The following is a 25,427-nucleotide window of genomic DNA, read 5'->3' on the forward strand; positions in this document are numbered from 1 at the left end:
TCTCTACTGCAATCTGTCAGTCTTCTTGGATGAGACAGTCTGCTTGAATTTCAAGGAGTGGAGTTGAATCTTGAGTTGTATGTCAAGAATGGTGCTTGTCAGTCGTTGAAGTATATGACAGTTTTTTAATTTTTCTACCTGTTTGTAAAAATTTCTACAGTTCATACAACTTGTACTGTTTAGTTGTATGAGAGTAAATGTTAACTGGTTTTTCACCTTCTGAGTCAAAAAAGGATCACTGCACACTGTTTGAAATTCACAAACTTCTTCAAGAGGTGCTTTTGTAAAATGAGATTTTATGATAAACAAAACAATTTTACTCAAACAGCTGATCAAGTCATCACAGAGTTACCGACATACTGTTCTGAAAGTATCATAATCCTCTTGCCAAGTGTTTTGTCTTCACAGTTATTTGTTTTTTTTTAATTACTGAATTACCCTTTTAAATTAGTTCTTTGTGGATTAAAATTGTCTGATTAAAAATGTATCTTTCTCCAAGAGCATGGAAATATTTTTATAAAAGATACATTTGATGTTTCTTCATAATTGGTTTTGTAGAAGGTACTACTGTTGTTAGTAGTGTATGTTTTTAATCAATTAGGAAATCTGTTAAATTTGTTATTAAATAGTGTGTAAAAGTTACAAACATGGTAAACAATTGTCTGATGTGTTATCTGAAAAATACAAATTAATCATCTGGTAAGCAATTGGACAAGACTTGGATTTACTTGGGCTTTCTTTTTAATGAACCTCAAAAAATGAATCGCCTAAATTATTTTAGATTAAAAGTTTTTTTAATTTATCTTTTAGCTTAAAAAAAGTTTTTTAAAAAAATTAGATATTGGTTCGATTGTATTGGACGGGCTGCGACAAGGCTCCCACTCCCGGACGCTATCCCACTACTGCTCACCACGGGGACTTTTGGCTGCTGAGTTTCCCCCCTGGCCCGGTTCGCCCCTCCTTAGCTAACCTGGCCGTCCGAGGCTCCCCAAGGACGCCCATGTTGATGGCGAGCTTAGTGCGGACATCCAGTCAACGTGAGTCACCCTGCCACAGGACCCCCGTCCTCACACCGTCCTCAACATCCGACTTCCAAAGTAGCTGGATTACAGGAACGAGCCGCCGCTCCCAGTCGAGAGAGAAGTTGTGAAATTGTTCTTATAAGTGATTCAGTACAATTTGTAACAGTTTTTTTTAACGTTTTGAAAACAATATTTCTATTTTTTAGAGTCTATTTTTATCATTAAAATCGTTCAATATATTTGCCTGAAATTTGCTTTTTTATTACACGTACAACTTAAAATGTATTAAAAGTTCAATTTATCAACGTTAGATGGAAGTAGTGACACTGTCCTGGTTCATATGAGATCTAATAGATCGCATTAGGTTGCTGCATTGTAGTGCGACCGTATGGCTATGTTTGTATTTATTGTAATTTCCACACTGTGTGGTATATAATTTTTTAATATATTTATGTAATCATGTTGTGTAGTAATTTATTACTGAAAGAAAATTAATTAATTTCCAATGCGATGTCTAGTTGAGGGATTGTTACAAATTGAACATTTAGGTTATGAATCCAATAGTAAAAGTAAATCGCGACGAAATGATTCGATAATACGTTACCGTATTTTAAATATATAAATTTTTTTACTCGTATACACAGTTGTATAATCAGTTTTAATATTCTTGCGCACCCATTCTATTATTAAAGATTGGATTCCTGCTTTCTTGAAATTTACTTGGGTGCTTCACCTATCTGAATGTGAACATTGGTATTTAATTTTTCTCTCTTTGATATTACTTCAGTAACATTTACTTAGACAACTACTTAAGAAATTTTCGTTTAGGGAATTCATTGGTGCATTCATGGTTTGCTGTTTTTGATAAATGTCATTACAGCTATGTAGAATACATTTTTATTTGTAAGAGGAGTAAGAAGGGAAACGTGGTTTCTGGTAGAAAGATTGTATACCAGTATTGATTATAGATGGATGGCAACTACCAAAACACTTTTTTTTAGAAGATTATGAATGAACTTATCTGCCTGAGATCACTTATTTTTTTTATTATATTTCAAATTAGTTTTTAAATAAAGAAGTGGTTCAGCTGATTTAAGTTTTAGACAGGTACATTGAACTTTTTAACTCCATTACTAACACTTTTTCTTACACATGACACATTAAAAAATCAATGGCTTTGATTTATAAATAAATTTTATTTTTTAACAAAAAATCTTCTTTTACTCCAATAAAAATGTACAGGTATGCAGTAAATCATAATATTACTATTTTTATATGTGATCATAATTTTGTGTTTTTCATTCTGATTCTAACCCTTCATTAGTTGCTATTCGGGAATGTATTTGTTTTCAAAAATAAGTAAAACTCATGGAGTTATTAAAATATCCTCATCATCAGTATATTTTGAAAATGTAATACAAATATAATCAATCTGTTTAAGAATAAATCTTGTCTATACATGATATATAAGAATATACATCATAATTGTGATGTGTATTCAGCATTAATTAAAGTTTAAATGAACAAAACGTGAATAAAGAGAATTATTTATGCTATTTTATTATTTCTCAAGTTTACTGAGTATTGCCATAAAAATCACATCTTTTGTTGCAAATAATCTTAAAAAACAACTAAATGAATAAAAATGAAACGTAAAATATAATTTATGTATAAGATCTTGTACATGATTTGCTGACATATCAAATTAGACACATACAAACTGATTTACTGTAATCACCAAATTTTCTTAAGAAATAATAGATATTTAAAGATAATATTTATTCACAATGAACCAAACAAAAATGAGTAAAATACCTACAATTTCAATAAAATAAAATTATGATGCATCATGAATTGTAATAGATAAATGTATGAAATAACAGGAACGTGAAATACATAATTAAAAAAAAGTTCATTAGTTGAAAATTTTCTTGATCATCTGTATCACTAGGGGTAATTTAAATCACATAACACCTTCCATCTCATTTACATTGTTCAAGACATAATTTTGATTTGCAAATGTAGCAAAGGCTAAGAAGGTAAAACAGAAATGTTAAAGTGAGCCTTTATTTTTCTTCATTTAAACAAGACAAATATAGAAGTCTTTTGGGGTTGTATCAGGGAAAATAGTGTGTTTCATTCACAATCATTGTTTTAAATCGATAGAATTAGATACAGGTAAATGCCAACTGCTTTTCTGTTTATTAATAGTATAAGTAATTTGACTATTTCTCACAGCATTGTTTAGCGTAATGAAAAAAACCAAGCCATTGTTTAGAGGCTCTGAATACATAGTATTACACACGTTTGGTCTACACTGTCAACCTCTGCTTAAGTTTTGCTACAAAATGTCACTGTTCGTGGTTCATCTCTAGCATCATCAGTATAGATGAATGAATGTTTTATTTCCTTTCTTTGTACAATATTATACTAAAGTTCCATTATCCTTAAGTTCAAATAAAGAAAATATGGCTAATTTTTATTATTTTGAAAATTGGTGTTTGGGGATTATTAGTTTTCAGGTATAGATAATCATCACATAGCTTTCAGTTCAGACAGCAGATTATGTTAGTCCACTGTACTGATTATCAAAAATAATGTTTCTTACAGAATATTTTTTATAATTTATATCACTGTTCGGACTGCAGAGCTTTTTGAAATTCAGGAGACTCGCTTTATAAATGCCTTGTTAACATGAGTTCAATGAAACTTTTTTTTTCAGTTTTTTGCGATCTCTACCCTCAAAAATTTCTTTTGAATTGTAGCTATGTACTGATGTGTTCAATCATTGAACACATCTATAATGATTGTGTTCCATATTTTTTTTTTGTCTTCAGTCGTGTGACTGGTTTGATGCAGCTCTTCAAGATTCCTTATCTAGTGCTAGTCGTTCCATTTTGGTTTAGCTTCTAAACCAAAACCCTAACAATTTGTTTTACATATTCTAAACATTGCCTGCCTGCACAATTTTTCCCTTCTACCTGTCCCTCCAATATTAAAGCGACTATTCAAGGATGCCTTAATATGTAGCCTATTATAAGCCACTCTCTTCTTTTAACTATATTTTTACAAATGCTTCCTTCTTCACCGATTCGCAACACCTCTTCATTTGTCACTTTAACCACCCATTATTCTAAAATCCATTTAAATAAAAATTAAAATATAAAATCATAAAATATTAAATTATTTTAAAATCATCTGACCAAAAGGCGTTTTCCTCTTCCCACTGAACCTCACTAATTCCTACTACATCTAAATTTATCATATCCATTTCCCTCTTTAAATTTTCTAACCTACCAACCTTTTTTAGACTTATAACATTCTACGCTCTGACTCGTACAATGTTATTTTTTAATTTTCTGGTGACCCCTTCCTTAGTAGTTCCTAACTGGAGATCTGAACGGGAGACTGGGACTAGTTTACCTCTGAAATATTTTACCAAGGAAGGCACCTTCATTTTTGTTATATGAAACTGCAGAAAGTTACATTTTCTTGGAAAAAAAGTCGCTGTAGTTTTACATTGCTTTCAGCTGCGCAGTACTCAGAAGACTGAGTGATGTTGATATGGTTGTTTAAGTCATTCAGAACTATGCCCTTAACAACTACTGAAAGAGCTACTGCCCTCTTTCAGGAATCATTCCTTAGTCTGGCTCTCAACAGATACCTTTCAGATGTGGTTGCACCTTCATTCCAGCTACTCTGTATCACTGAGCACTCAAGCCCCCTTGTCATCGGTAAGATTATGATTCATAGAGGTAGTGTTCAATATGTATTCATCAATTAATCTAAACCCAAATTTCATAAATATTCTTCAGATTTTTGAAATTTCCTTTCATACTTGGAATAGGAAGAAATGTATTTTATGGCTGCCATTTCCTGGATTTTTAGAGAGGTTTTTTGTAAGACACAAGCATTTATGATTTTATATTTTCTTTTGATATTGCAATCTAATTATTTCTTCTAAATCCCATATAAAGAACATTCATCTTTTTTTTTCACTTTGCTCTGATTTATTTCATCTGCAAATATTTCTGTATCTATTTCATTGTCAATGTCGAGTCGATACATCCTATCATCACCATCATCATGAAAGGTATGTAGTATTTTCTCAACACCCGTAACTTATTTAAGATTGTGTATTTTATTAGGATCCATAGCCAAATTGGAAAAAATGAAAAACATTTATATTTGTCACAGTATTCTATTGGATCAAAAAGTTTATATCCTAAGAAGATTAGTTATTTATAATGTAAAATTTAAATTATTCACTATTCTGTAATAAATTATAAAAAACTTTATATTGAAATTCAAAGAAATATTTAGATGAAAAAACTTACGATTTTAGTTGCAGCGATCTGTCAAATCCAGAATGAATTTGCCAGCACACTAAACGTAACAAAAGCATAACTAAACACAGTGTGTTTCCAGGCTAGCCGATTGGCAGATAGCAGGGAGGAGAGCACAGGGTCGCCATCCGTATAATCTAAACAACATTTTCTTTTTGAGATTACTCAGATCATCACAGCTAATGAAGGATTAATCAAGAGTACTTTTTTATAATTTCCATAACTGTCTACATTAAAAGGTTTTGAAAAAATATGATTAATATGCCTCTGATCAGTTGTTTTATGGGAAAAAATGTTTCCTTAAAAGTACTGCAGTTTAGAGTTATAATTCAGCTAATGTCACTGATTTATTTAATCATTTACAAGTTTCGTAGCAAATTATTGTACGGATTGTGGATACTGAATGATTCTCACAAATCTTTTTCTCATTTTCCTTTTTGTTTTGCTACTTTTTGTTTTATTTTCATGATTGATCAAATTTGTCATGTCTTGTGTTTTTTTTTTTTTCATTCTTATCGTAGATAGTTGGACAATCTTATTCAGTGGCCTAAAGGAATTTTTTTTCTCCTTTACCCTATTAGTATTTGAAGCATAATATATAACATTTTAATTTACTTCTTCTTTTTTACTCATTTTAACTTAAAAAAGAGAAATTGATTCATTATGATCTTTTATATCAAATATTTCAGGTTTTAAGTATTCTATACTGATGATGGCAGAGAAGAGTTTTGTGGTTTGAATTTTTATTTAGCAAGATTGAGATATAATATTTATTGTAATGAGATAAGCATGTATAAAATTAGTTATTTACAGAATTAACAAATGAACAAAAGTATAAAAAGGGAGTTTGTAAAAGGTTGAAATAATGGAGTACTCAACTCTTAATGAGTACAGATTTTTTTTGATAAGCATGTATAAAATTAGTTATTTATAGAATTAACAAATGAACAAAAGTATAAAAAGGGAGTTTGTAAAAGGTTGAAATAATGGAGTACTCAACTCTTAATGAGTACAGATTTTTTTTTACCTGGTGCAGGATCCATTTCTCGTGATTCATTGTAAATAGGATAATGTGTCTTTGTTGAGAAAAACTGGTACGGATTGCTGTCTTTGGTGTAGCAATATGTATTCTCATTAGCTTTACCCATATAAGTATTTTCTTCTTCCATGAGGTGTTCATCCTCAAGGTTTGCTAAAAATTTAAACATATCTGAATCAAAAAGCTCTTTAAGACCATTATCATCTGTCAATTCTTCATTGCTGCTATATATAATACGTGTTAAACCGGCCAAATACACTGCTATTGTAGTAACTAATGTCATGTAATTCATAATCTGAAAATAATAAAACTGTGATATATATCAGGATCATTCAGAAAGTGAAGAATTTTCTTCTATTGTATAAATAAATTTTGAACAGATAATAAAAAGTATACAAATCTTTTAAAGCTAGGAGTGCACTACATAAATCACTACAAATAAGGATATGATGATGTTTTGACTTAAAGATATTAAAAGCCATATTGATGGTGTTCAGTTCAGCATTTTAGACGCTTGTAATACCAGGCAGACCAAACACATAGGTTTACCATTTACAACAAAAGTGCATCCAACGGTATCATTCTGTTTCGAACTATCTATGTATACTACTGTGACTGGGTTTGTCTTTGAGAGAAATTGGTAAAATATTTGTTGAAAGACAAAAGGAGATGTTGATTTTGTATTATATATGGTACGGTCAAAATTACAATTTTTAGTGCTGATTTTCCACAGAGGATATGAAAAGGAATAGGCTGGAAAAATAGAAGGTGTACCAATATTTAAAAGGTGTAGTTCATGCTGAGTATGAATACCGATCCAATAGGTGCTGTACAGCGTGGATGACCTCATATCTATTTAAATGAAGATTCACGACTGCATTAAAAACTGGTTGATTTGGATGTCCTTTACGACAGGCAGAGTAAGATGCTAGCAGCTAGTCCCATCTGTCCCAGAGTGATGACTCAACGCAATCAACAAGTATATTTGTGACAGGGCTTGATCTAAATGCACCTGTGGCAAGATGAAGAAAAGCATGATGTACAGCATCCAGCATCTTGAGGACAGTATGACGTGCTGAAAAGTAGGTGATAACAACCATAATCCACATAAGACCGAACTAAAGAATAATAAAAACGTAACATACATTATTGGTCGGCTCTTTACTTAGTGTTGCTAAGGGCTCATAGCATAACTAAAATTTTTAAACATTGCTTTTAACTGTTTTATGTGATTCACCCACATAAGACGACTATTGAAAAGCAAACCTAAAAATCTAATGTCAGGAGAGATAGAAATTGGCTTTCCATTGAGACGGACTTATGGAGTGAAAGGGTCTTGTAAACAAGAAAACACCATACATTTTGTTTTCCCTGGTGAGAGGCATGAAGACCTTGGTGAGACCATGACCTTGGACCAAGTATCAAAGTGAGATGCATAGTACTCTGTAGTAGCTTCTCAGCTGTGGCTGTTGAATGGGTCGTGATATATATAGCAAAATCATCAACAAAGAGAGACCTTGAAACAGGTGGCTGCACACATTTAGTAATACTGTTGATGGATGTAGTAAACAAGGTGGCACTTAATAAATTTTCTTGAGGCATTCCATTCTCCAAGGTGATTCTACTCAATACAGAATTGCCAACATGAACACGGAATGTACAGTTATTTAGGAAACTCCTAATAAAGGCAAGCATGTTGCCCTTGACTTCCCATTCTTTAAGGGTGTTTAAAATATCACATTGTGAGGCCGTGTTGTATGCCCTCCTGATGTCGAAGAAAATAGCGATAAGTTGTTGACAGACCTGAAAAGCATTTTGGATAGCTATTTCCAGTGATACCAGGTGAACAATAGTACTAGATGATCAGTTCCATCCTTGACAGAAGCCACATTGTTCTGGAGATATCAGAGTGTGCTTCTCTAAACATCAGCTAAGCCTGCGGTTCACCATTCTCTCCATCACTTTGCACAAAATACTAATCAAGGAAAGAAGTAGTCTGAGGAGCATACTCTGTCTCTTCCAGGTTTAAGTATTCTGGTATGACAGTGGCTTCTGACAGATGGGTGGGAAGACTTGTGTGGAGAAGGAACCATTTTATTTATATATGAAATAGTGATGTAGTACCAAAATTGGAAGGTTTGAGAGTATACTGAGACAAATGTTGCCAGGTCCATGGGAGGTATCACATGAGTTTTTTAATGCGTGCAACAACTCGTTAAATTAATGTGAATTAATCTGGTGAACAAGTGGATTAATTCAGTTCAGCCGATTAATATATGAACATTTTATAAGAGAGTACGATTGAAGAATGTTACAGTAAAGAAATTTTTTTCCACTAAAAATTCCAAATGAAGAATTTAACATAAAATTTTAAATAACTTTTACAGGAAACACTTTGTTTTAATTTTAACTAAGTCATATGTTCAGTACATAATGGATCTCTCCTATTGCTTTTGTGAAGTGATGCTGTAAATTACATGCACTGATTGATAAAGTCAGGTTCTGCCACTAAGAAATAAATGTACCAGTTTTTTTCAAAAATTAAGAATTTCTCTTTTTAACAACTGCTATTAATGATTCACTATTTTACTGTTGATAGATATTTCAGATGTTTTTATTTTATTGAGAAAATTATAATGTTTTTCTTTCCTTTTGATTGATGTAATGAATTTTCTAATTATATTTAATGTTTTATAGGATTAACATTTAAATAACTATTATAATTAATAATACGCTTTTGTTCTGCTTATTTTCAGTAAAACTGAAAATGCTAGAATAATGGCCTAGCTAAAAAAATTACATTTTTAAATGCTGATCTTCAAAAAGTTAAAAATTTTTTAAATTATTAAGGTATAGTTCATTTTTAAGTGATCCATAAACATTTTAAGATATTCTAATATCTTATTTTAAAATATTATTTAATATTTTAAGTATTTAATATTTTTTTATTTTAAGATATTAAAATATTTTTAATATCATATAATTACTTCTGTAAATTTGACAAATTTGTGTATTGATTGATTAGGGACGGTAAAGAAGAATAAAGGTTAATCGAAGGGAAGAGGGGAGGCAATAACTCATAGAAGGAATGACTCTGATCAGGATACTTTACCATCTTCCATAGACCAAAAATATATATGAAATATATTTAAAAAAATGACTTCCAGTTCTCCTTTTTTATAGCTGACAAGTCTCAATAGTTTATTAGTTTTATTAAAATGATTGTACATTGTATTGATACTCATAAAGATGATGTAGGAAGAAAGGGAAATAATTTGAGAGCTGATTCTAGAGCTTTAATTAAGGAAAAAAGTTAATACAATCAAATGTCCAAAACTGCTTTGTTATAGTTTTGGCTATTAAAAATTTTGCCCGGATTTTAGTTCCCCTGATGAAATGATGTCATATTGAAATGTATAAGGTGTTATATAAGGGTAAATTTATCCAATATAAAACAGAGAAATACATTTTTTTTTTTAGGTTGAAATACAGGACCAATAATGGCATAAATCTTTATCAAAACTTGTAGAAATTAATTCTTAGAAAATTGATGCAACAAAGTTTATGAAAAAAAGAAATAAATTGACTATTTATATGAACAAAACGTAATATAAAAGAGTTATGAATCTGTAATAATTAAAAACAGCTGTTTTTAGTACAATAAATTTAGGCTTTCAAAAAATTAAAATACTTAAAAAAAATACTCCCTGTGATTTATATTGAATTAATTTACAGTACATGTTTGAAAATTGCACTATTGACATTGATGCAGTTTTCTACTAGTTTCCTTATATTTTGTGTTGCCAACAACCTATCTTCACGTTCTTGATGAGGGTAGCAGCATTGAGAATGCGGGCGATCAGTTCATCACTTGTGTCTACATTTTTCTTTTGTACCTTACATTTCATCCATCCCCATAAAACAGTAATCGTAGGGAGTAAGGTCCGTAAGATTCATCCCAGATCCCAAGATTATTGGCTCATTAAGGTCCCAGATCATTGTGGTGATCTAGGTGGCCAATTTATCAGCCCTGTACGTCCAATCCATTTGCCAGTAAATTTTTCAATAATGTTTTGAACAAAATAAGGACATAGTTTATGAGCATTAATGTTGTTTATACTATACATTGTGGAATGTTGAGTGTGTAGGAATTGATTGCATGCTGGTTACAGGACTAAGCTGTACCACCTGAAGAATGTTTTGCCTTATATCACCATGTTCCAGTTGATGTTCAGATGAAACATGAGTGCTGGGAAGTCTATCATTCTCACAAAGATTATTAAAAATTTAGCAAAATGCTTTATGGCTTAGAACTACTCTTTTGATACTTATGTTGATATTCTTCCACTGAAGTTGGTGCCCTTCCATAACAAAAGTTGTTCGTAAAATTCATATTAGTTTATTCAGCAATAGTGATGATATGCAGCATTTTTCAAAACAGAATTTCACTTTTTTAAATTCAGATTCAGTTGGAAAAATGCAAGTACAATTTAGAGTGCAACATATACAAAAACATTACATAACAGTTTTGTTGTCAAAAACAATTAAATTGCCCATGTTATAATGTTTGTTATTGTACATTGGATATCATGAAAACCAAAGGAGATACAGTTTTGGAACCTGGTAAATTTTTTCTTGAATTTTCAGGTCAAAAAAAAGAAACCCTATTGAAACACCTAATACATTTCATTATGATCTCATTCCTACTGGTGGGGGGGGGGGGGGGGTGTACTGAAATCTGGGAAAAATGTTTTGCTAGCTTTAACTCTATAACAAAGCATTTTCGGATGTATGTTTGTATTTATAAAAGTCTTAAAAGAATTTAAAAAAATTTTAACATTTAAAATGTAAGATTGTTTATTAAAATTTTACAGTTGTTTATTTCATTTTGAAAACACTTTTTCAAACGATTGTTTTTGAGAATTTATAAGGTACTAAAAATAAACTTTTTAATTAATTCTTTTTGAAGCATAAGCATTGCTCCTGTTAAGACAATGTGCCAAAGTTTTTAGGAGTTTGTATGAAATCAACTACATACCTGATCGTTTAGTATTCTGAGTTTATAAGTGATGGCATATGTGTGGCTTAGACATTTTTATCACAATGTTTATGTTATGATCAGAACATTTCTTTCACCAATTAAATTAGAAATGTAGTGTTCAATGTAAGAAAGTGTTTACAATTTAAACCACTCAATCAAGGTTAAACTAAATTCTGCAGTATTTCTGTATCATCGTTTTTTTAATCAGGGTCAGATATTGTTTTTCACAAGATTCAGTAGTCATCTTTCCACCAAAATATACAGTTGGTATAGTTTTGCACTGGTCTGTAATAGGAAATATGAATGTATACATAAATATTTACAATTAGTCGCATTTTCCTGTCGTCATGAATTTTTTTAGTCCATTCTCCCATTTTATTTTTTAAATATTTTTTCCTCATTCCCGATAGCAATATTAACGTCAGTGTTTACAATTTCATATTTACTAGATGTGTTCAAAATTTAAAGCTAAAACACAGCATTGACATTTCGTTTACTTTACTTAATGTCACTGCTGGTTGCTCCTTAAAAAAACATTGTGTTTACAAATGCTCCTTTCTAAATACTACAGTCATTAATCTGATCTCTTAGAATATTACTGAAATGTTCAAAACATGTACATTGCTTACTGCTCCAAGATTTGGTGGAAAGATATCCAGATGTGAATTAGGAAATAAAATCTTAGTGACATTTATAATTCATAACACATTGGTAATCTTTTAATTTATTGAAACCCAGAAAATTTTATATACATCATTAAATGACATCCTATCAACAATTTCTGTATCGCTCAGCATGGTGTTACATGCCATCTTTGGCCAGTTCCTTTATTTATGATGCAATCAGTATCCCTCCTTTAATTTTTTCTTCATTTACAATAGGAAATTCTTGCCTTATGCAGGGAAACCCCCTACCGTCCTTGTAGCTTCAATATTTTATTTTAACTAATCCCAATTTTATGTGAAGGGGGACATTTATTTGGGTGATTACCTAGAGGCTCAACAGCATATTTTTAACTCAGAATTAACTTATCCTGTTTCTTCCATTGTTTCATGTTGCAATGTTGATTCTGAGCTTCTTTGTCCCATTAAAATACTACATCCCTAACAAAAGAGACGTTACTTTTTATTCCACATATCTTTTGTTATAATTGATTCTTCAATATGCATTGAATATCTCTATTGTGTAATATCATTATTGACCTGTGTGTAAGGATATTTGTTACCATTATAAACCAGAACTGCTTATTTAACTATACTTGTATGAATAAGTATAATAGAGTATACTCCTTGATTTTATGTTTGTCTCATGTTTATAGGATTATTTTAATTTTAGCATAAGATTGTCTACATCTGTATAAAAAAAACAAAATTATTTTTTCAGCAGTGTACTGATAAATATCTTTCTGTTGATTACAAGATACAGAGATTTTTATATAATTTTAAAATACACTCTCGACCTTGTATTCTACATCTGAAGATTTCATTTGATTTTTTGAGCTAATATCCATAAACAAATCATTTAGCTCACTTCAAGATGTAATGTATGCCTCAATGGATTATATTTCGAAGACTACATCATTATCATTTTCTTCTGTTACCACTTCACAAAAAATTTGTAAAAATGGCAGGACAGCCTGATGAAATACAGGCAGGTCTGACTGCTTATGACCATAAGGGATGAACTATTGTATACAGGGTTTCAATGAAATTCCAGGGGAATTAGTCAGACAAACATAGTAACCTGTAATGCGATTTTTTGAGTTCACACCAAACCACAGTAGCAATGAGTGGCAAGGTATATCGTATACCTTTTATAGTATATCTGTTTAACAGGGTCCTCATAGTATGATGAATCTATTTTGGTTTGAGGACCCAAGGTCTTATCTTGCTCATCTATTTTTCTGCCAAAGTATAATTGATCAGTTTTTTAAAGGTGGAATTTTTTTGTAAACTTATCACACAAATGACAGTGTTTGTCATTTATGTACTTATGATGCATGATTTTTTTTTATTTTTCACTCATTGTTATTAATCTGAATTTCACTTGGCTGTAGTTACCGTTAAAAAGTAAACAAAGAGATACCATGAAAATTACCAAAATAGCAAGTCAGTTTATATACATTTTACATATATAAACATTTTTAAATCTTTTCATGAATGCTTCATTGAAAAGGGTATGATGTCATAGTGTGACGTTTAAATTGCTTAATCATTGATAGTTGAAGTTAAATTTATCATCATTAATGTTTTTATGTATTAATTGAAACAAGATCATAAATTAACTGATAACATATATTCTATGAAGACTTTGAATTTTTAAAAGGTGAAGTGTGACCGGGAAAATTCAAACTTCAGATTCATTTTCAATATGAAAAAATATGTTAAATTCTTTATTAATGTGAAACAATTTATGATTTATTAAGAAAAAAAAGTAAGATTTATTTATCATTTAATTGAGGTACACTTGTTTAATTCTTGAAGTTAAATTTTGTTTAAATTTGGCCACTGTGCTATAATATTTACATCAGAAGTATGACCCTTAGATTTAAAATATAAATTTTTTGATTAGTTTAACTTGAAAGTAATGCTATGTCTGAATCTATTTTTATTTGAACTTTTTAATTTAGTTTAATTTGTATAATTTATTCCTGAAGAATTTCAGGATTAGAAAAAACTTGTACTTTTTCAAAATGAAGAAAATAATAATTAAAGTAAAATTACCTGATTAATAGCATTTCTCCTGTTAAAAATCTGTTAAAAATTTTTAGTTGTAAAGCATGTATTTTTATGTAACTACGTATCTATCATCCTGTTTAAACTATCACTAAAAGTATGAACTAGGTATGTTAAGTCACGTTTCATTTCATCGTGTCTTTCATTTCATAATTAAGTTTTCATTGTCTAAAGAATCAGATCGTTTTGATTCATTACATGTGTTTATCATCTGGTAAATGATTGGTGTATTATATATTGCACCATGTACGTTAATCATATAAATGCTATACACTATTAGATATTTTATACCTGTTATAAAGAATGTTAACCTTTGAAATAAAATGAAATGGTTGTTTTATTTGATATTAATAAGATTGTATTATCCTAATATAAAGTGGATTAAAATATTTATTCAGTTGATTGGATTTAATATTATTTATGACAAATATTAGCTTTTAAATTTGTTAAAATATAATATTTATCAAATATAAAAGGTAGAGATAAATCTACAAGAAGTTATCTCTAAAGACCGTTTCATTATAAAAAAATTTATTCTGAAAACTTTATGAATATTTTTTATTTCTTTTAAACTAACATACCTACTTTTATACTCCTACTTTTCTATATAATCGCCACATGAATTAAGACATTTATCGTAGCGATACACCAGCTTCAATTTACCCTCATCGTATTCTTCTGCTGCCAGTCCATTTAGCCACTGATTAACAACATTTTTAAATGCATCATCTCCCGCAAATTGCTTATCACTCAAAAATTCTTTCAATTTCCCAAATAAATAGTAATCAGAAGGAGCTATGTTCAGATTATATGGCATTTGATTGTAAATTTCCCATCCAAATGTACTCAGTAAATTACATGTCAGATCCGCAACATGTGGACATGAATTATCGTGGAGCAGGACGATGCCGTTGGTCAGCTGTCCACGTCGCCAATTTTGAATGGTGTGCCGAATAACTATGTAGAGTTTTGCAGTAGGCTTCTGCATTTATAGTCGTTCCACGTGGCATGAAATCAGTCAGCAGTATGCCAAATCGATTCCAAATGATTGTGAAATGATTCCAAATCGATTCCAAACCCACCAGTTTGGTTTAGTGGTGAGCACGCCTTACCAAATCAGCTGATTTGGAAGTCGAGAGTTCCAGCGTTCAAGTTCTAGTAAAGTCAGTCATTTTTTCATGGGTTTAAATACTAGATTGTGAATACTGGTGTTCTTTGGTGGTTGGGTTTCAATTAACCACACATCTCAGGAATGGTCGAACTGAAACTGTACAAGACTACACTTCATTTACACTTATACATATCAGAAGTATTATCCAAATGATAATTACTGGAGAAAGAAACGGGAAAAAGAAAGAAGTGATTGTGGCCATCAGTTTGCGTCAAAATGGCTGTGGCTTGACCTTCGCTGGTCTGGTTGGTGGTTGAGGATGAGCCATTCCCTTACTGCCATTTTCCCTCTGGGTTGTAGTAGGAAATCCATGTTTCATTGCTGGTAACATTTGAATTGAGGAACTAATCCCCTTTTTCTGTGTAGCACATCAAAAATTCTAAAGCGGATCCCATTCGGATTTTTTTGTGATGTTCCGTTTAGAGATGTGGCAGCCAATGTGCACAAACCTTTCTGAAGCCTAAATGGTCATGAACAATGCAACTGATTACAGGTCTTGTAACATCAGGAAAAAGAAAGATCAGGTCTTTAACGACGATCTTTTTTGATTTCATCATCAACGCGTTTCAATAAGTCCTCGGTAATTATCAAGGGCGCCTCCCTTGATAATTGATTAAAAAGGATTTCCAGTAGTAGAGGTTTATAGATACATAATTTTTTTATATCTATTTTTTATCTCCACAATTATTAGATTTAGACATAATCTTTATCTACACATTGTACACTAGTGTCAGATTAGCATTTATACGAAAGTTTATGTCCCTACTGGTTATCTGATTTATGATCTTTCATCAGCATATTGGAAGCGTGAGTTGAAAAATTCTTCATTCAGTACATGCCTTACAACCTGATATTCTCAACTGCACCTGTTTTAGATGCTGACAAACTAATACAGAAAAATCATAATTCAAAAACTTATTAATTTTTGTTTACTTTTAATTTCTTTGTGCAATCATAAAGTTAAACTTTTGAAATGGAGAAATAATCAAGAGTTCAAAATATCAGAATTACCAGTTGCTACTCTGACATTTTTTAATCACAATCTAATATTTAGTTGCATCTAACTAACACTAGAGAGGCAAGTTATCGATGAACTAACTTGTAAATATTTTATGATTTTTGCATATAGAGGGAGGGCCAAAGCTATCAAAGAAGCCAATGAAGAAGAAACTGAGGTTATTTAATTTGACTCATTTCTGGTCTATTAAAAGTGATCAAAGTACATGATTTTTCTTCAGTTTGTCTCATTTTAATTTCTATGGTGTATGTACAGTACAATAAAAAAATTACTACACATATTTAATTTTATTGTCTTGTTATGAATGAAGACAACCTAATTAATTTAATTCTTTGTCAATCTAAATTTAATTATTTGTGTGGTGTAGTTAAATTTGTTTCCCTTCAGAGTCTTAAATATGTTTTATGATATAATATGTAACAATTTTTTTTTCTTTTGTTAAGTTTTATTCTTTATTCATGAAATCTGTTAAATCACTCATTACCTAAGCTTAGGGGAATATTAATGCAGTAATTTTTTAATATAAAAAAAACATTATGTATATTTCATTAGTTTTACTTGTATATCGTTATAAATTAGGCCTGCAAAGAGTATTCTATCATTGTTTAACAATGCAAAACACTTTACTTCACTTAGGTGAAATCTTAATAACAAAAATAAAATATTTCCCTTCCACTACAAGTTACAAAGATGTGACTTAATCTTTCAGGTAAATGATTTCCATAATAAATCGGCTTGACAGGTACAAATGTATGGTCGTTGGAAGATTAGAAGTAATGGTAAATTAACTGTGTGTTTCTGTAATTTTGTATTATGAATTCCTTCCTAATAACAAATATCCCTAACAAATGTTGAAAGTTTTAAGTGCATTTCTTCAACTGATAAAAAAAAGAAAAGTTTATCTTACTTTGCTGTTAATTCTGCCAGAGAAACTTTTCTTAGAATCTAATCAGACTTTCACCTTTATGTTAAAATATTCTAAATTTATATACAACTTTATTTCAAACTGCATATAGATAGATTATTCTTCTGGAGAACTAATTATGGACTTTACTGACTGTAGAAGGAACTATATAATTAGTTCTGAAAGAACAATATTCATGTAACTTAAAAGTAAGTTTGTCATTTTTAAAGTTTTGTCAATAATTTATTAGACGGCTCAAAAAAAAAATTGTTTATGTTGTAGTTTAGAAACTTTACGAAACGTTTCACACTATGTTAGTCTTAAATCGGTTTAGAAAGGATTTATATTAGAAATATTGTAAACTTATGAAAAATGATGAATATACTTTTTAAGTTAATATTATTGTTATAGACTTCAAAAAAAATTTCAAATTTTTTACAATTTCTCACATTTTTATTCTGCTAATTCAGGAATAATATCTTCCTTTTTAAATGTAATTGCAAAAATATGTTTGACTGCTGTTCTTGTTTAAGCTCCAAGTAGATTGAAGTATTGCAGTCTCCTAATACTGTAGAGAGGAATATTAATAATATTCCACTGGAATGGTTTTTGTGAGGGTAGCTTTTACTAAATGGGCTAAGTGACTGAAGTGCAACTCTCTGTACCACTAATCAATAGTTAGAAGTAAAATCTAATTTTATAACGTTAATTGTGCTCTTAAATTATGTACTTACATACTTCATCTCACCCCTTCATACAGAATCTGGATTGAAGCAGTATTTTTACTGCTCAAATAAAACACATTACTCTCCTTGTTCTGAGTAAATTATATAACATTTATTGTGCATAGGTTGTATTATCAAACAATACTCATAATACCAGCTGATGATTGTTAATGATTCTTTTTTTTTACTCTTGTAATCAGTTGAATATGGCTGGATTATTGATTATTTATATATTGATACAGTTGTTAATGTCTGTTTAAATATTTAAGTATATGTACCTTTTTAATGAGCTCTTCATTATTTGTTTCTGGAACAAATTATAAATTATTAATGAGGTTCTATTTATTTGAAACTTTTGTCATTCAGTTTTATTTTATAGCTGTTGTTTTATTATCAATATTTATAATTTAATAGGGATCGTGAGGTCCATTTCAACTGTAATCTGTCAGGAAATTGAATCTTTTACTCACGATGTAAGTGGTACATCACTGATTTCTTATTGGCCAGCTTATTTTGGCCAATCTTTCCTATAACAAAAACTGTAGTCCCTTCAGAAATTAATGGGTCATCCACGAGCAGGCATAGGTTTTGTAAAAAGTCATTTTCAGTCATCTAATGAGTTATGATTGTATAATAAACCGTTCAGCCAGGTTCTTGTAAGGTTGTTTGTTGTTGTTACGCCATTATGTTTATATGAAATACTAAAGTATTTTATTTTATACTTATCTAGTTTAGTTAAATGCAAGCTGTTCTAATTGATATTATTGGAGTACTTTCATAATAGGAAAAATAATTTATTTCTGGGAAAATCAAGCTCTAATTCCTTAGGTTATCAGTCGCTTGATGAGAGTTCCATTACAAAGAAAACTGTTATGATTAAATAAAAATTCATACATATATTTGAGTGTACTACATACATGAACTTTTTATTGTGAATACTACTACTACTTGTTTTGACAATACTACAAGAATTAATTAATTCATCTAAGAGGTTAAAATCAAATTTGAGGAAAATATGATTACCTTAATGATTTTACCTTTTACATTGAGGAATGTGTTTGTGGAAGTACATACAACAGTAGTACTTTCTTAAAATTACTAAATTTTTAAAAATTATCAGAGTTAATAATAAAAGAAAGTTTATAATTTAACAAAGATATTACAATTGTTTATGTGAAATTAAATTATATTATTAGTATTTATTATAAACAGTGTAGCCAGGATGATCTGTTATTATCCCTTGCCTGGTGATTTAAACAAAATACTCCCCGTCTAGTTTGCTGTTAATTTATTAACTTATGTTTATTTTTTAAATTTATAAATGCAATATTTTACTAAATGCTATAATTTATTTAAAAGCTTCATTCAAAACCTGTCTTTTTTAAGTATGTAGTATTGCATATTTGGTATCCGATGTACAAAGACTAAAATTATTGATGCAGAACATTTTTATATGTGCCCTTTGAAAAATGCAATGTCCATTTGATGTACAAAGTTAGTGTTGAAAAAACAATCAAGATGATGTCACCATTAACAAAGAAATTGTCAATATGGCTAAAAAAATCATGAAGTAAAGTATCGAAGGTAAAGGTATTATCATCAGAGGTGATGGTGTTTCTCAGTAACTTTTAAAAGTTACTAGTAAATCTATCAGTATTTCTTTCTAGTAAAGTTATCAGTAAATTAGCACTAGTACCTAGGTAGATTTTCAATAATAGCAGAGAAGGGACAATATTTGTTATTGTGTTCAGGTTCACTGTTTACAATAAATACTGGTAATACTATTCAACTAAACGTATAAAAATTTGACATGACATTGCTAAATTTTGAATTATTTTAATTCATGAAATTAACAATTTAGTATTTTATTACAGATTTTTTTTTTAATTCAAAAGATCAATAGTTTTAAACTGATTGGCTTTTCCATCCCTAATATTGCCTCCAAAGTATTCTTTTTGGGTCGTTTGCATTACTACTGTGCTTAATAAGACATAAAAGAAATTATTTTGAAAAAAATCAATAAATAAAAAGATAGCTTTTTTCAATTTTTAGGGAAGGGGAGAATTTGGGAGCAACATTTTTTTTTAATGTAAAATAATTATGTACGCATGTACTGAACTTAATTTAAAGTGGATTATGTTCGTAAATTTTTTTGAAAATTGGCTGCAGAGAAGCTATCACCCCCTGGAAATTTGACCTCCAAACTTATACTAACAAATTAGTCCGTGCTCTAATATAGGAGCAGTGCCAAATTTCATCAAAATCGATTTAGCCAGTCAAAAGGTATTAAGTTTCAAACACACCAACACATGTACATATGTACAAACATTATCCCTACTTTTTTCTTTTTTTGGGAGCATAGTAGTTTTGATGTTCCTATTAGTAGGTATAGTAGGATAAAAAATCATGTTCCTATTAGAGCTAAGGTGCCTTCTTGGCATCATAAGACTAATAGAGCTATGATGCTAGGAAATTAAAAAAAAATTTGCCAAATGGTTCTGCCTCAAAATGATCTATTTTTTGAATAAGCCCATTGCTTGGGTTGTGCTGTAATCCATTTTTGAAATCTCCTGTGAAAAAATATTAAATGGTTGCCATTTTAGTTAAGCTGAAGTATTTTAATGCCAACATTTTTGTTTTATAATGCCCTTTAAAATTATTTGTTATAACTCTACCATTACATTTAAAGTTTTTGAGTTTTGATTCTAAAAGGGTTTGGGACATAATAGTCTCATACTGAAAAATGGTTATTTTGAGACAGGAGCAGTTGCTAAATTCCATTTTTCTATTTTTAACAGTTGAAAATTTACTTAATAATTTAAGGGTTACCATATTTTACTAACACTATTGTGTGTGTTTGTCTTAATCTAAATCTAAATTTTTGGTTTTTACTTTTATACTGGCGGACTCAGCAAGAGGAATGGAAATTATGTTAGAAACACTATCTAAAGTACTAACAAAACTTAAACTGAAAATTAATAAGAAGACAAATATTATGAATGTAGAAAAAACAAAGGAAGGTACAAAGGAGGGTACAATATTAAATTAGATAGTACTGTTATAGAGAAGGTTAACAGTTTTTGTTATTTGGGAAGCACCATTCTCTAGCGATGTGTACCGAAGATGTGTAGCGAAGAAGAATGTAGCGAAGTGTACCACAGAAGTAAAAAGAAGAATAGCACTGGCAAAACAAGCTTTCCAGGATAAAAAGAATATACTGACCGTTAATCATATGAGTATGCAAATAAGGAAATAGTTCGCTAAAATTTATGTCTGGAGTGTTCTAACTTATGGGTGTGAACATGGTTGCTTGGGAAAGCAGAAAGAAGACTGGAAGCATTGGAAATGTGGATTTGGAGGAGAATAACAAGAACAAGCTGGGTGGATAGGAAAAGAAATGATCAAGTGTTAGCAGAAATGAGTGAGAGGAGGTCCTTGCTAAATGTTTTTCTAGCCTTGTGACTGATGAACTGATGATGAAAATCAATGATAAAATTCGTGAAAATCGCCGCATTACAATTATGGAACACTCGTTTCTTTTCCCCCAAATTTCACAAAGTTTATTGCATGAAATTGTGTTGGGGAAGCTTGGTAGTCAAAGGTTTTTGCAAGATGGGTGCCAAAAATCTAAGGCTGCAGATTTTTACAGAGAGGAATTGAAAGGCTTGTGCATTGTTATGATAAATGTCTCAATTTAAATGGTGACTATGTAGAAAAATAGTTTAAGATTGTCCCTTTCAAATGTATATAATACAATTTCTTTTTTTTGTTTGGTTGGTTTATTATTTCAAAATGTAAGTTACTTTCTGAACAACCCTAGTATAAAGTGCAGCTAGTCGTGTGATATGAATGAATGGAATGTAGGATTGCATTCTGGACTTTGTAAATCGCAGATTTTTTTAGTTTTTTTTTCAAGTGATGTTACTTGCTGGCCTCCGTGGCACAAGTGGTAGCGTCTCAGCCTTTCATCCAGAGGTCCCAGGTTTGAATCCTAGTCAAGCATGGCATTTTCACATGCTATTTGTCATTCATCTCATCCTCTGAAGCAGTACCTGATAGCGGTCCTGGAGGTCCCAGAACTTGTAGTATGATAAAATATAGGTTAATTAGGTGATAATAAGTTTAAAGTTATTTATTCTTTTGTAGAAAATTTGTTTTATGTATAGAAATACAGAATTTATTTAATAATAGTAACAAAAAATATTTCTTGAAATTTTTTTTACATATAAAGTTAAATCTAGTGATGGAAATCTTTTAATTGTAGCGAGTTCATTTTTTCATATCCTATTTTTATTACTTTTATTTGTTTTCGTTTTAATGAGTAGCCAAAAAGAAATACAATAATAAATACAGTAATTGATATGAGTAACCATGATATGTTTATTTCTGTATCGTTCCAATGTATTTTTGATTTAAATGTACCGGTGTTCATATCATTTGTATCTTTCATATTGTTTCTCATATTTTTGTTATATACTGTTTTAATATATACATTATCTGTTTCACTTTTTGTTGTATTTTCTGCTGTTGTATTTATTATATTTACATTATTTTTCTTATGTGATTCTAAAGTGCTTTTTACTGATTTATTGTTTGTGTCTATTAAAATTGTTTTTAATGACTTATTCTTTTCTGTTTCTTCAAATGTATGAGTGGTATTTGTATTGCCATATTTTTTATTGTCTATATTATTATTTTTTACTTCATTGGTTCTGTATTGTTTCTCTTCATTGCAGAGATTAAAGTTGCAAGTTGAAGGATCTGTAACTTTACTATATCTTTGTTGTAAAATATTCCAAGAACATATATATCCATGACAGCCAATTAATTTAAATGGTGTTTCATTGTGGTAAAATGCAACACGATGTTTGATTCCTCTGTTACAGCTGAAAAAATATAAGTATTTATATATAATACCAGCAACAATTAATCATAATGAGAATTTTGATTTTTCAATAAAATTATTTCCAGGGTGTTACCAACATTTTCACATTTGGTAAGTAGTTTTACAGTTCACTAATGATTATCTGAATTGCTGATTTGGAGAGGATCCACAGATCTCGATAATTTTTATAAGTATTAAACTTTTTTTTAAGCCACAATGTGGCTTCTTACATAAATAAGGGAATTGAAATCCTGGCTTTGCAACTCTGGTTATTGTGAGGGCATCATTCTCAACAAACTACTACTTAGAAGCAAAATTAAGAATAACATATACATTAAAGTTTGCAAGTTGCCAAATAAGAGGTTATGTAAAAAAATAATATTCTACTGTTTTGAGTAAAGCTTTAAGATGCGATCTTGTTATGACTTACCTCCCCAATCTCTTGCCCAATTGTAACTGATATTAAATGGCATCATTGACCTGTCATTTCAATTCAGAAGTCATTGTATAAAATTTCATAAAAATTCTTTTATCCAGTCTGAAGATATCAAGCAAAACACTAACTGACAGAAAAACAAAAAAGTAGTTATTTCCAATCCTGAATAAAATTTCCCAAATACATAACCAAAGTGACATACTGATGTAATGAAATTATCTAATTAAAAAAATAAAAAATTTTGCCTCCGTCCTTCATGGAGGTTTGAATAAGAGTAGACTTCATCAGAAAGTATTTTAACTAAGAGGTATTAAATTATGTGGAAAAAATTGGTCAACATTTTGGGTAAAATTTTGAGATAGAGGACCAGTGAGGTCTGCATTTGCCTGGCAGCTTGACCGATTTGTGAACAAAATTAAATGACATCGATGCCCAATATACAGAAATTGTACCAAATTTCATTCAAATCAATCTTTCAATTTGTCAATCTAGAGATATCAAATAAAAAACAGGTCAACATACTATGCATACATCCTTCCAAAATTTTTCAATGATAAAGTTGTGTTTAATTGGTGTCATGAAACTTAAAGATCTGCATAAACTGACATGCAAAAGTTGACTCGATTAGCATACTTTTTATTTATTATTCATTGTAGCTATGTAGGCTACTAGATAGCTGGGAAAGTAAAAATTAAATGAAAACAGTAATGTTAATAATTAACAATTCTAAGAAATTAATCTGCCAGGCATTGTTTAAAAAAAATGTAAAAGCAACAAGAATTTATTTTATGAATAAAATTAAAGCTATTGAGGGAAATTTCATATATACTTGTATACTTAATTTTAAATTACTTTATTTTCATTTTAATTATCAATAATATAAAAAAGAGGATCAGTGGATAGGAACTATGAAAGTAATATTATATACATGTATCTTTAGATTTAAAAAAAATATAATTAAAAACCGAAAAATACAGTTAAAGTTAGCTTAAAATAATTGGAGATAGGAGAGGAATTGGTAGGAGATGGATCTCCTGGCTAAAAAATCTCTGAGACTGGAGATCTGAAAGACATCTGCAGAGATATTCCATGAAATTCATGATACAGGAAGCACAGCCAAGATGCTTGCCAACATCTGAAATGGGTAGAAGAAGAAGAAAATAATTGGAGTGTGTCCTTTATTTCTGTTCACTAAATTGTAATACATTTGGCAATCTGTGTAATATTTTCTCACTTAATACAATCTTTCTGAGTTTTTGTATAAAATAGCAAATGTTCCATTTTATATGCGAAACTGTTCAACATGCTGGGTATTTTGTACCTCTTTTTCATTAATTTCACTTTCAGTAGATTTATCCTTTTCTCTGATCGTTTTAAAAATCTTGTCATTATTGATCACTGAGTTCAGCTTATTGATTAGGGATGTTTTCCAATACTTTCATTATAAAATTATTCACTGTTTCAAACTCAGTTTGCTCTTGGCAACCGATTAAGTACAATATAACGACTTGAACTTTTATCTGTGCTGCAGCAATTTTGTAAATAATGTAAAAAAAATTAAAATTTGCATACAAATGGCCTAAGTAACTATATATTGTTCCAAATTGTTTCTTTTACTGTTAATTTTGTAGAAAATCTAACTAGTAAATTAGCTTCATGGAATAAATCGCTTATATTGATATATACTTAAACTCATTTGAATTTATTTATTTATTCTCTTTCTCCCCAGTAACTACAGGCTTGGGCTTGTTTATGGCCTATGGTCATCTAACTCTTTTTTATAGTAAAAAATCAATTTTGTAGTGCTTGAAAACATGGAAATCTTAACCAGGATAAAGTATAGAGCCGTCTGGATGAAAGACAAAGATGCTTCCATTCTGTCATGGAGGTTGTCAGTGTTGTATTTGATTGTATTAATTCTGAACTGCTGTTTTTTTTTTTTTAATATTCAGTTGGTTTTACAAAATATTCTGTGAAAAGATATCCACACTTGAATTTATATTTTATTTCAGTAATATTATGTTTCCTGGTATTTAAGAAATAAGTTATAACATATAAAAGTTCCTGTTTCTGTATGTATTTAACTTGGCTTTATGTTATAAAAA

General features: G+C 30.0%; 2 protein-coding genes across 12 annotated transcripts in view; both read right to left on the bottom strand.

The window, feature by feature from the left end:
• Positions 1 to 25,427, bottom strand: part of LOC142330499 (multiple inositol polyphosphate phosphatase 1-like) — a 461,575-nt gene that overhangs the window by 59,380 nt on the left and 376,768 nt on the right. For 4 of the 6 annotated variants that reach the window (XM_075375797.1, XM_075375791.1, XM_075375795.1 and 1 more), the window contains exons 1-2: positions 18,011 to 18,149; positions 6,396 to 6,702 (exon numbers count right to left, since the gene is read on the bottom strand). In XM_075375797.1, coding sequence (XP_075231912.1) covers positions 6,396 to 6,702; positions 18,011 to 18,019 — 316 coding nt within the window. In that variant the 5' untranslated portion in view covers positions 18,020 to 18,149. Of the gene's footprint in view, positions 1 to 6,395; positions 6,703 to 14,171; positions 14,327 to 18,010; positions 18,150 to 25,427 lie in introns of those variants that run through there. The other 2 variants (XM_075375793.1, XM_075375796.1) reach the window with 2 other exon arrangements.
• The window catches only part of LOC142330501 (multiple inositol polyphosphate phosphatase 1-like), a 50,587-nt gene continuing 43,243 nt past the window's right edge, over positions 18,084 to 25,427 (bottom strand). For 3 of the 6 annotated variants that reach the window (XM_075375799.1, XM_075375798.1, XM_075375801.1), the window contains exon 10: positions 22,135 to 22,887. In XM_075375799.1, the coding sequence (XP_075231914.1) occupies positions 22,239 to 22,887 (649 nt within the window). In that variant the 3' untranslated portion in view covers positions 22,135 to 22,238. Of the gene's footprint in view, positions 18,309 to 22,134; positions 22,888 to 23,316; positions 23,450 to 25,427 lie in introns of those variants that run through there. The other 3 variants (XM_075375803.1, XM_075375802.1, XM_075375804.1) reach the window with 3 other exon arrangements.

The sequence above is a fragment of the Lycorma delicatula genome, chromosome 9 (genome assembly GCF_047948215.1).
Source record: "Lycorma delicatula isolate Av1 chromosome 9, ASM4794821v1, whole genome shotgun sequence".
NCBI classification, from domain to species: Eukaryota; Metazoa; Arthropoda; class Insecta; order Hemiptera; family Fulgoridae; genus Lycorma; species Lycorma delicatula.